The sequence below is a fragment of the Anopheles maculipalpis genome, chromosome 3RL, assembly GCF_943734695.1.
Source record: "Anopheles maculipalpis chromosome 3RL, idAnoMacuDA_375_x, whole genome shotgun sequence".
NCBI lineage: Eukaryota > Metazoa > Arthropoda > Insecta > Diptera > Culicidae > Anopheles > Anopheles maculipalpis.
In genome coordinates, this window is record NC_064872.1 from 48,087,109 (window position 1) to 48,099,270 (window position 12,162).

General features: G+C 39.2%; 2 protein-coding genes across 5 annotated transcripts; one reads left to right on the top strand and one right to left on the bottom strand.

Annotated features, from left to right (window-relative positions):
- The first annotated feature begins 734 nt into the window (after positions 1-734).
- Positions 735-1,170, top strand: LOC126560702 (cuticle protein 67-like). Its single transcript, XM_050216659.1, has one exon. The coding sequence runs from the start codon at positions 735-737 to the stop codon at positions 1,164-1,166; it is 432 nt and encodes a 143-aa protein (XP_050072616.1). The 3' UTR covers positions 1,167-1,170.
- A 4,799-nt stretch (positions 1,171-5,969) lies between these two features.
- LOC126561842 (LIM domain-binding protein 1) lies at positions 5,970-11,578 on the bottom strand. 4 transcript variants are annotated; one of them, XM_050218179.1, is made up of 9 exons: positions 11,362-11,578; positions 9,201-9,957; positions 9,027-9,117; positions 8,839-8,941; positions 8,590-8,762; positions 7,459-7,671; positions 7,049-7,172; positions 6,555-6,685; positions 5,970-6,377 (listed from the first exon to the last, which is right to left on the bottom strand). In XM_050218179.1, the coding sequence occupies exons 1-9, from the start codon at positions 11,366-11,368 to the stop codon at positions 6,084-6,086; spliced, it is 1,893 nt and encodes a 630-aa protein (XP_050074136.1). In that variant the 5' UTR covers positions 11,369-11,578; the 3' UTR covers positions 5,970-6,083. The 4 variants fall into 4 exon arrangements, with proteins under 4 accessions (XP_050074136.1, XP_050074135.1, XP_050074134.1 ...); XM_050218178.1 differs by having other exon boundaries at positions 6,552-6,685; XM_050218177.1 differs by having other exon boundaries at positions 7,037-7,172.
- Between the last annotated feature and the right edge of the window lie 584 nt (positions 11,579-12,162).

The following is a 12,162-nucleotide window of genomic DNA, read 5'->3' on the forward strand; positions in this document are numbered from 1 at the left end:
AAAAACAACCATTACTAAAAATCAAAAACAATCAATTGAAATCGATTGAATTAAATGCTAATGTAAAATTAGGAAATTAATTAGAAAAATAAAAATAAACAAAAACATTTGCTTCGTCAAATGTACTACAAATGGGAGATCCCTAACGATAAAAATGTTTTATTTTGGCAATTAATAATGCAAAACGAATTTAAATGTTTGCATAATCCTTCGATAGGTGCGTCCTGTTCGAATAGCTAAATTTATAGCCGGGTGTTAACTTATAGCTACATATTTCATTGTTAAAATAGAGCAAAAATTGCTCGCTGCACACTATTCACACCCCAATCACTGGTACAAGTGACTCACATACCTAGCTCAAGACCAAACAGCCAAACTGCACCTCGTGGACCCTTTCACTACGCACTACACAACAAGTGCGTGTATGACCTGTGGGTCGTACTTACTAGAATATGCTTAAAGGACAGGCATGAATGCAAACAAAAAGTACACACATGCACACACCACACACTATTCACTTTTTTTTCAGACCCCGTTGGGCACTATAAAAGCGATATGCATTCTCCTCTTCAGTTATCAGTTTTAGAACTGCATTCAAAGTTTTCACATCGTTTTCGTTGTTATTTATTTAATTATTTATTTATTCCTTGTACCTATTTTCGAACACTTCCAAAATGTTCCGAGTGAGTGATAACAGACGTACCATTATTAAGCATCACTAAACACGTGATTTGATGGAATTTGTCTCTTTGTTTGTACAGTTTGTTGCCCTTCTCGCTTTCGTTGCCGTAGCTCAGGCCGCCTACACGCTCAACCCGGCTGGTCCCACCTACGCTGGAATCCACACACCTGCCATCACTAGCCAGCAGTCGAACATCCTGCGTAGCTACGGCAACCTTGGTCAAATCTCGACATACTCCAAGACCATCGATACCCCGTACTCGTCCGTCAGCAAGTCCGATGTGCGCGTAAGCAACCCAGGATTGGCCGTTGGCCATGTTGCCGCCGCTTACCCACACGCCATTGCTCCGGCTTATGCTCACCCTGCGTACGCTGCACCGGCTATCAAGGCTGCCCCGGCACTGCTGGGCGTTGCCTACTCCGCTGCCCCGGCTGTTGCCCACATGACCTACAGCAACGGACTCGGTATCAACTACGCTTGGTAAATTTGGAACTTTTAAAAATAATGTACCATTGCCAGGAAAGAAATGACCATCGTATTTCCTCCTTATGCACCGCGGACAATTGGAGCGGAACATATCTAAGTCATCACAGTCAACAATGTAAATAAAAATGTCTCTTCGGACGTCGGCAAACCAAATAACGGCTTTACTTTGCGTGACTAGGTGGGCGTTAGACTAAGTTACCACAATGAAATACATACACATTTGGGCTCGAAAACAATATTTCGGTGACACTGAGGACACATAATTTCTCTTTGCCATTTATTGACAAATATCGACAAATGTGTCCAACGGCTACTTTTGGTTTGGCACCACCACTACCATACCTCAGGAGGAGGATACTGCTTGGTCTGTCGTTGCTGGTTTCCTTAATTGTGCTAGCCGACACGTGTCCCGGAGCTCTGAACCCCTGAACCAACAGAGTACATCGTGGCCATATTTGCATCCCTGTGTCCAAAGGTGTAAAGATGCATGTTCTAAACTGTACTAAGTGTTAATTCATCTGTACAAGAACAAAAATTTAATCTTTGGTGAAAGATAGAGAAACAATGTCAGCAGTTATCGAACAGTTCATAGGAACCTCTTATCAAAGTTTTAATTTCATTTTTTCCGATTTCATTGGAAATAATAGAGAACCACTGCTTTGAGAAATTCAACGCATTATATGTCTTTAATTGTAGTTTCAATTTCTTAGCCAACCATTACTGGTCACCTTAAGCGCTTTACATCCAAACATGAGAATCCCTTTTTCGCTCCATTGAAATCATAATAGAAACAATGACTATTTTGATATCTTTGATCATTTTTTATGACTTCTGATAGTCTTAGCCGTACCAACACTTGTTCTTCATATAGTACGGCTCACTTCGTAACAAGCTATGCATAAGCTTACGGGGCGCGATGAACAAATTTTTCCACTTTCAACTGCAAAACGCGAGCTTTTGCTAACGTTTGTTACTATAATGAAACGAACCGGGAAACACCGACCGCCAACACATCAACTGTATACACAATATGAAATCTTTTCACGTAAAATCATGATTTACTAACATTTTTGTTATTCCTTTTTTTTCTTTATATTACAATTGTCATAATAATCATCGTAATAATATTAAGATATACACGTAAAAATAATAATTTGCCCATAATGATCACTCGTGTCTTCTTATGATTGTTTACATAACAAATACTGACAATGTTATTTTTCGGATTTTTTTAAATTTTCCTATCTTGTTCCATTCATTCATTTCCTTTTCCATGCTTCTCTCCCTCCTTTTCTCTCTTTCTCACCCAACACACACACACACACACACACGCACGTGCGAAAGTCGCGAGACCTCTTTCTGTAAGTGTCCTTTTTCGCGCAAGGATTGTTAATGTCCTTTTTAATATACACAGGAACGCACATTCAACCAGAACACAATCATACCCAGAGCACCAACACCATCATCACACATTCATCAACTATCGTCCGTGCATGCTCATTCAAACACACCCTTGTAATGCTAATTTTAATCCTTCACGATTAGATTAACCGCCATCCCTTCATCTGCTTACTGAATTTTGAATCGCTTCGTTTTATATGCTACAGTTATGTCGAGATACGCCTCAAGTTACCTTAAAGTATATGATACTATTATTCTATGTTTTACTTTCGTGCAAGCCTGTTTCCATGTATGCCGCACATTTCACACTGAAACACCACAAGCTGTGGTCCTGGCTGCTTGTATAATAGTGTAAATGAAATAGTTATTTTTTACAGATGTTTTATCAAAAGATTGTTTCAGCTAACATTGGCATTGCTTTCTTGCAAAGTTTCAATGCATTCGCTTGTTGGGACACCACCAGTTGTTTGTACATGCACATTGTGACCCTCAACCAATACATTCAAACCTATTGGAGTGCTTCCGAGTGATTCACTTAGTGAATATTACTCGAAACTTTCTTTTTTCCCTTTTCTTACCCCCTGATCTTTACAGTCACATCTGCCTTACGTGTCAGCTTACTAGACTTGCTCGCTCCTTGCTGCACGGGAATATTGATCCGGATTTCATTCGTTCATCCCTTCCTTCCATGGGTGGTTGTGCCATCCCTTATCCTTATCCACACACACACACAGCTTTGTGACAGACTTTCTTTTAACCTAATACATTAGACGCTGATGGTGAATCGAATGCTATTTAGATAAGGGATTTGCGACTGTTATTTTGTTATGTATGTATGTACGTAGACCATCGTTCCATTCGAGTTGATCGCGATCTTTCCGTGCATCATTTCGCCTAATGAACAATCTCTTGAACTGTTTTATTTTCGCGTATTCTTCCGTGCAAATTCAAGCAGCTATAAGCCATCTCATGTTTTGTATGCTTTTTTACATTTTTAAAACTCTTGTTCTATCGATACCTTTTACATGCCAGAAAACGTTACGCAAACACACCATCAACTTCATTTTAACCGACCGAATTTCAAATGCATTCGTATGTTCAATGCCCTCTTCACAACATGCTTATCTTGAAGAGCGAATGAAACGTTTCCATGAAACGTAATGTGAAAAGTGAAATAAAATGTGATTTTTTGTTGTTGCCGCCTCCTTTTCTATCATCAACACTAAGCGATGCTTCAAGTACATTGCATTGCATTGTACCTAATTTATACTACAATCAATCGTGTGTTGCATTCTTGCGATCGTATTATTTTGAGGACCATGTTCCCACATGTTGAAAATTAGTGGGAAAGAAGATATATTATGCCCGTTTGTTAGGATACCGTTCGTTTTGCGCGTTCTTCATGCCTTAGTTCTCGATCATAAAATTCATTAGAACGTGATTTCTTAAAGAATGTCGATTATTTGAAATCAGAGCATTCCTCTATCTTTTCGCATGTGTCATTCCTAACGATTGCTTGTCGTGTACTTTCATAAAACCCGAAAAAAAACCAACACAGATCAGAAGAAAGCGATACACACCAAGCCAGCGTGAATCATACGCAATTCTTCCATTAAAATTCCATTTTATGATTGGTATATGCACGTTCCGCTTGAAATTACATCTCAACCTTTAACCTCCTGTGGATAAAGCAAAAGATTGTTGCTTGCTATTGCATATCTTTGGCTTTATCTCCTGGAGTGCTCAATCTATATTTGTATATATACAATTGGTTTTATTCTCAACGTACATACTGCTGCTGTGAGCGATGATTTCGGGGTAGTCTAGAGTTTATCTAAATAAATTACTGATCATTTCATTTCCACACATTCTTTCTGCTTTCACATACTTTGCAACTCTAATTTTGCTTTCGCTTTTACTCTTTAATGTGTTAAAAAACTATTTACAATCTACATATTCGCGTGACAGACGTGTTTTTCTTTTTTTCTGTAATGAGATGCAGCATTTATGGTTCACGAAAGTTCATCAATGTTTTCCAAACTAGGATAGTGTCCATCGAACCCGGTTTCGTTAGCTCCATGTTGTAAGATTGAACGTGTAACACGATATTCAAATCGGTTTTGTGCACATATTTTCTGGCGAACACCACCACCAATGAACAAACAATGGCTGTGAAACTCTGACCACAACTTTTGACACGACCAATGGAGTACAGTAAAAGTGGCAATAATATCAGCAACTGAAGAACCTCTGCTTAGGATGAATATATATTATATTATCGTTAATTATAATCTTCCTATACTCCTTACTTCCAGTACGTGTGAATTAAATTGCTCGAATAATGCACAACATAATTTCTTACAAAAGGAAAGAAAATGTAAAAAATATAGACAATAATTATCCACATGTTTCACATTTCAACACAGTGGCGTATTGGTAGTCTATATAGATAGAGCGCGATTGCGATTTGCTTTCATTTCGTGTACAAACCCTTCTTCATGCCATTATCTATCGATTTATATATATTTATAGTTAATGTATATACTATAAGAAATTTAGCTCTCTACATACCTCCAGCGCTCTGAACTGCGTTCGCTTTCCCTTAACAGAAAGAATAATCTGTGTGCTACAGGTGTCCGTCGGAGTGTAAATAGCTGCACATATACACGCTGGTAATCATTTCTTCTGTTCAGCACACTCAATCATCTGTTATAGTAACGTTTATTATCCTTATTCTTAATATGTGTCGTTTTTTGTTGTGAAATTTATAATATACTATTTTAAAACAATTAAGACGGCAATTCCTGATTTTCATTCCACTGCTAACCACCACCACCGCAACACTCATGCATCGATAAAACACGATAATATACGGACGTAGTCGCACATATTAAATGTTTTGGTAGAGGTTGACGATTTTATGGGGGAGGGGCATATATAGCATAACTAAAAGTGAATAAGTTTGGTAACACGACAGAATGAACCTCAACCAATAAAGAGAAGCTTTCCTGGACGCTGTGAAGCCTAATTTTTGTTTTTCGCTCGCGAGCGAACACAATTCTATTGCACCATAGGCTTAGCTAAATGCTCAGAAGTCATCGTAATGAGTGTAATGTTGCTCGAAATATGTTGCCCACAGATAGTATGTACCTTCTTAACGAGAAATGACAGAGATGAAGAGCGCGGTATACAAAATTTTGCGGTGAAAAGGAAATCGAACACAAATCATACATCTGACCTCAGTTTTTGTTTTGTTTTCTTCTTGTGTACAACCAGTAAACCCATTCGCCCATGCTCTTATTCCTTCTTCTCTGCTGAGGAAATATGCAAATATTCTTGTTCATTCTTTGTGAACCAAGTTTTTAGCCCCAGCTGCTATACGCAAACTCGCGACATTACTTACTGTTACAATAGCGATGATTTTCTGTAATAATAAGCCAATGCACCTTTTGAATATCTCTTATCCGTACGGTGCGGATATAAATAGAGAAGGATGCATTGGATTTTACATTTGTCACTGAGACACCGACGGACTCTTTTTTCCTCCATCCTGGCCGCCAGTACCGGAATTATTTACGGCACCACCACCTCCTCTATCAACCTGCCACGACGTTGGGCCGCCACTCATTGGGCCACCATCGTTGTGTCCGCCGCCACCGCCACCACCACCGCCAAAGGCATTGTGACCGTCGTGCTCGAGATTGTTGGCAGCGTCGTATTGCGTATTTTCGAGCCTGGTGATCAACCTTTCATCCTCATCGCCGAATTCACCGCCCATTAGAGATGGTTCTCCAACCACCATGACATCCTTTGCACAATCCAGCGCGATGGGATCGCACATACGATTATAAAGGCGACATTCAAAGAGACAAAAAAAAATATATAGGTATTAGAATTGTGTTTCCTTCGTTTTAACAACACTTGCTTTTTATGCCAAGCAGCCTGCTAATAAATGTTTTGAAAATCGAGAAGATCAACTCACTACCTGAGACGCCAGCGAGAAATTTGGACCTGGTGAACGTTTTTTGCTGGGAACTTGTGGACCTGTGTTACCTGCTCCCGCACCTGAACTGGAGCCCTTACGTTTCCGTCTTTTGTTTGCTGGCCTTTGTGCATCTAGATATTCAGATGTGTAACCACGAAGTCACGAAGCCAAGAATGAAAAAAAGAGAAAGCGATATGAACATATATTAGAAATAGGTAATTGAGCAAAGATTAAAGCAGCATTTTGAATAGAAACCTAACTATCAAGCCTGTTTGCTGTTAGGCTACGAGTTTTCGCTCGTATAGTAAGTACATCTATTCAAAAATAAAATGCAACTGCGTTTGAACAAACGATAAAAGCGAATAGCTACACTATACGATCATAAATGAAATGTTTCACTAGCCGTCACTTGCCACATTATAATGGACTTGACACATCAATATGGACATTATAATGGACACAGACTATGGACAAAGAAGTACCTCCTTTCTTACCCGGCGGTGCGACCATCCGTTGCCACTTTTGGAACAATGTCGTTTTCAAGCAATCCCGCGGGCTCAGTGCGTATGCTTTGTGTCTGGACATCAGCTCCTGCATCGGCTCCAGTATCACACATAACTGACGATTCGAATAGACCAGCGAGAGTTTGTCAAGGTTCAATCGACCATGGAGTGAGAAAAAACACATTGAAAAAAAGACGTAAAATGTACCCAATAAAATAAACGTATAGCACCACACGACACCGAATAAATTGTGCAAGCATAAGGGAGAAGGATGTAAGAAAGGCACTCAACTAATTTGGAATGTGCCTTCAATTTGGGAATGTTTAGATCTCGGTGAGGATCGCGATCAAAAACGGGAAATAATGTCGATAGGGGTGTTCATTAAAAACATCACCACTCACGCGCAGATAATTTAATGTTGAATTGGTGATTCCTTGTCTAGTGATGTTCTTCGACAGTTGTTCAATCATTGCCGGATCAGGTTGGGGACTATGGAGTGCAATCACTGATCGTGGTATCAGTTCTCGATGGGTTCGAACTGCCATGTGCCATGATTTTATCCGCATTAGATCATCAAACGTAAATTCCAAAATAAGTCTTCCTTCAGTGAGAACCTGCAAAAAAAAAACCATCGGAAAATATGATTTCATCAATTTTTTTAATGTTATAGATGCGTTTTTATGGTGATTGTTGCATAAACATTTTGTTAGAACAATTAGACATACAGCAGCTCCCCGATATACGCTATCGGGAGTTACGCTATGTGGAGCTATTTCGCATTAAAATTGATCGTGAAACAAGTATGAACAGTCAGGTTTTGAAACATTAGCGTACAGCTAATTCGCGTATATCGAGTATGACGTTTAGCGGGGAGCTGCTGTACTGCATTTGAGTCAGGCAAATAATATATTACATTGAAGATCATCGACAGCAGATGCTCTTCATGATATAATTTTAATTGCTACGGCTATTTCATTTTTACAGATATTTTCTTATAAGAACAATTTTTTTATGTTTTACCGATATGTCCGTTGTTTGGTTATATACTGTGGTGGAGAACCTCCGAGTCATGATTCTGCAACAATTCTTTTTTCTATGCATCGTTTCATTCTGCATTAATTCAACCATTTGTAGAGGTTCGTCATCAAAGCAAACAACAGCAGGAACGGATATATAATCCTTTCTGGAAGGTTCCCTCATAATGAGGACCTACCACCTAACCTAACTTCATACTGCATGGTAGTATTAGATGGTCAGTAGATGGCTAGTCAGATATTTCCACTTTCCATTATGGTTCATCGCCGTATCACCAATAATGTGACATTATTGTACTGTTTTTTTTTAAATACATTTAGATATACAAGTAAACTTTTGTCTGTATATTTATTTACTCGTACTCAAACACATCGGCTACTATAATAGTTATTAACGAAACAAAGGCAAAACATATTGTAGAACAGTGCTCGATTGTGCAATAGTACTGCAATAAATACTGATCCTATGTAAGTTTTCTGATTAACAAAATAGCTTACCTTAGTGTACATCGGCTTCCCGTGGATCGTTTCCATAGTACATTGATCACAATCGAGCGTAATTGATGTGTTGTGAAACGATTCTTTTGAATGCCGCAAGTTAAAGTACAGCTCTGTCACACCGCCTTCAAAAATACTTCGAAAATACCGTGGAATCAGTGTGCGTCCTATAGCTGCAACAATAAAAGGAAATATATTATCTCATTTCATTCTGTTTTGTGACTCATTAAAAGATTATTGTTTGCTCACTATATCTTTTTGGTCCATCCTCCAAACAAAAGGTTAATGTTAAAGTAGCGTCATCTTCGAAAAATTCATTTGCAAACGAGTCCCACCAACAGTTATCACTTTCCTGAGTAAAAAAATGGGAAAACGCAATTATACCTTTCATAATTATACCACGTTCCATCTTGCTTTCTGCGCAACAAGATACATACTTCAGTTCGCTGCTGTAATCGCTTGTTGAGTTCATAGATTCTATAATCCGGTTGTCCGAAATATGCATGCCTTCTGGGAACGTTCAATTGACTACAAATCGTAAAAAAACATCATGTTAATCTACATGCAAAAAATCTTTAAAGGTAAAGTCTTTTTAAACTGTTCACCATTACCTTTGATCCATACGATCCACAGGTTGTGGGCCGCCCATCAAGTGGCCTTGTCCCATCGGTCCACCCATATTCGATCCGTTTGGCCCATGACCGAAAGGAGAACCTGGAGGTATGCCGAACTGGGGTCCACCGAAATTACCTGGCCCACTAGGTGATGTAAAATGGGGCCCACTTCCGAAGGCAGAACCCGAACTACCTGGTCGACCAAACTGGGGACCATTGGCAGAGGGAGAACTAAAAGGACCCACGGCTACGGGACCACCTCCAACAGGACCATTATATGGACCTCCCGGCCCTGTAGGACCACCAGCGTTAGGGGGAGGAAACCCAGATCCTACATTCTGTGGTGGACCTGGCCCTGGTGTAGATGATCCAGAGGGTGCAGGTGATGCTGTATACTGCGGTGTGTTCGAACCAGTTCCGGGTGGTAGATTTTGATAGCTATTGGAAGCAGATCCTCCGGCTGGCGAACCTTGACCTGCGGCCGGAAATACTGGACCTCCAACAAAGTTTGCCCCACCAGGACCACCAAAACTGTTTACACCGGGTCCCTGCCCCCCAGGCCCCCCAGGACCTCCCGGGCCACCATTTCCAGCGACTCCAGGACCACCTGGGCCACCAGCTCCTCCTGGACCTGCACCTTGTTGCGAGGGATCAGTTGGACCCGAAGGTGTTCCTTTCCAATTATTCGTAGAATCCTCCAGTGTAGACGGTAAACTCAATGACGGTCCTGCATTAACTCCACGCCGGCTTAACCCTTCAACGAATAAAAGATACAACCAAACACATTAAATCATTTGCTAATGTTTTCTAATAAGTTGAGAATTGAAATTATTAACTACAAGTAATTCTAAATGAAAATTATTGAGTATATATACTTTTTCAAAATATATAACGTGGAACGTGAAATGTATGCACAAAACTATGGATCCCAAAATCTTAGCCAACAAATCTAATTATCTTGGGCAGATATTATTTCAATAAACATAAACCTGTATCTATCAGAGATGGAAACTTAATAACACAACGATGGTTTTTGACGTACACGAGAAAATTTTATACTTACTTTTGCACCATTCATTTAATTCAATTGAATGCAATTTTATTCATAACGATAATCATAGTAAGCTTTGATTTTGTTGGACATGTGTTATAAGCGAATTACCTATGGAGCTAATGTGCGTTACTCTCGGTAGGCTATGAGTCTAGGTCATTCTTTTTTAAACAGAATCTTCAAGCTTCAATACCGAAGAACTTAAAAGATAAATTCAAACTCTACTGAATTTTCGAGCACTGCTGGTGGTAGTATTGGAGAGAAGAGAGATTTGGAGCACCGGGAAATTTGCGGTACATACATTTCTGGAACTAGAAGATCTATGGTGTGTAATCAAACCGGAGAAAACGGACGATGGAACCTACAAAAAGTCGTGGATCGCAAGACAAGGGCAAAGATTATTTTACTTCTTGAGCCTTTGAATTATGTACACGTCAAGGAAGCAACGACGGAGAGAGAATTTCAGTCAAGACGAGAAAAGGCTCAGTTCTAAGTAGGGGAGCTGAATTGCTATAAAACCTTATTAAAACGGACTTGTCATCTTGGGAATCCATGGCTGACTATGCCAATCATATAACCGTAATTTCAACTGCTTATCAACACAATGGACAATACGGCGCAAGCCGTCATACTGCTAACTGATCTGTCCGATCAGTTCTGTCGGAAAATAATAGCTGTAGTAAATTCGGGTATTGCCATTACCGGGGACATCATTAAAACGATGCTTCTTCAAAAAGTTTCTACAGTTACCAACGGACCAGCGTGTGCTGTTTTAAAAGAAATTCGGATGCAGATCGAAGAAGGCAATGAAAACGAACCCTCGTAAATGGACGAAAGTTATGGAAATATTCGTAATATGGCCATTTAGCAAAGGATTGCTACAGTTTAAAAGCAGAAAACACATATTCAAAAAAATCATGGTTTAGTATGGTTAGCATTCCCAATACTCCTCCATAAGCCGATTTTTTAGCATTGATAAACGATTTCGTTCCAATTAAATTCAAGACATTAGTTTTGTAACATGTTTGTTGCAATTTCACAATCACTTAAATATAACGAAATATGTAATAATAACAAGATAATATGTTGTAAATAATGTGTTCTTACCTATCATATTCTATAATCGGAACTACTGAGGAAGTATGTCAGTTCCTAGGAGTGTGCACTCGTACCAGACACGGTACGCCAGCCTGTCCCGTACCGTTACAACACAACACAACCAAACGTAATTGTTGATGCTAGCGCACATGCACACGGCTAGCACAGTATTGTTGGCTTAGTATCCGTATATCGCATCGATCTTCGTTCTCTATATGTTTTTCATAGATTCTCTTCACGCAACACTTTTTTATTTCAGTGTTTTGTCTTTCACGCTACTGCCCCACAAAACGTTACTATTACACTGAAAATAAAAAGCAAAGATAATCAATAGAAAACATTTTATTTCGAAGAAACACGAGTAACGAATATCACCCTCAAATCAAACAACGATCGTAAAGTTATTTTGCCACCCTCTATGTTAAATTTTGTTTCAATAATTTTTGTGCCTAGGTCCTATATCTGGATGTCGGTTGTGGTAGCCTACTGATCCAACTTAACAAAAACAGTTATTCTAATATCGATAAGCTGGTTTGTAAATTGTTAAAAGAACAAAAATAAGTTTTTGTCATCAAAGTGTTACATTACTTAACAGATGTTATTTGATGATCGGGAACCATCAGTTCTAACCAGCGTCACTCCACGGATAAAAGTGTACAACTTATTTAATGACAAATTTGGTCAAAAATACGATAATTTGCATTAAATACTTTTTAGCCAATAGGTAATTTATATAGGTAAACAAACTTGCTACAGTCTTTTCACGTGAAACTTAATGCCAATGTGAATAGTGCCAGTAGTGAGAAAGAA

What these genes read in the sequence shown, in the direction of transcription:
- LOC126561842 (XM_050218176.1), bottom strand. An exon ending in GTGGATCGTATGGATCAAAG is followed by an intron (nt 9,118 to 9,200) that starts GTAATGGTGAAC and finishes TACGATTTGTAG; the next exon opens with TCAATTGAACGTTCCCAGAA. An exon ending in ACCGCCGGGTAAGAAAGGAG is followed by an intron (nt 6,686 to 7,036) that starts GTACTTCTTTGT and finishes CTGAATATCTAG; the next exon opens with ATGCACAAAGGCCAGCAAAC.
- LOC126560702 (XM_050216659.1), top strand. Translation starts at nt 735, where the DNA reads ATGGAATTTGTCTCTTTGTTTGTACAGTTTGTTGCCCTTCTCGCTTTC.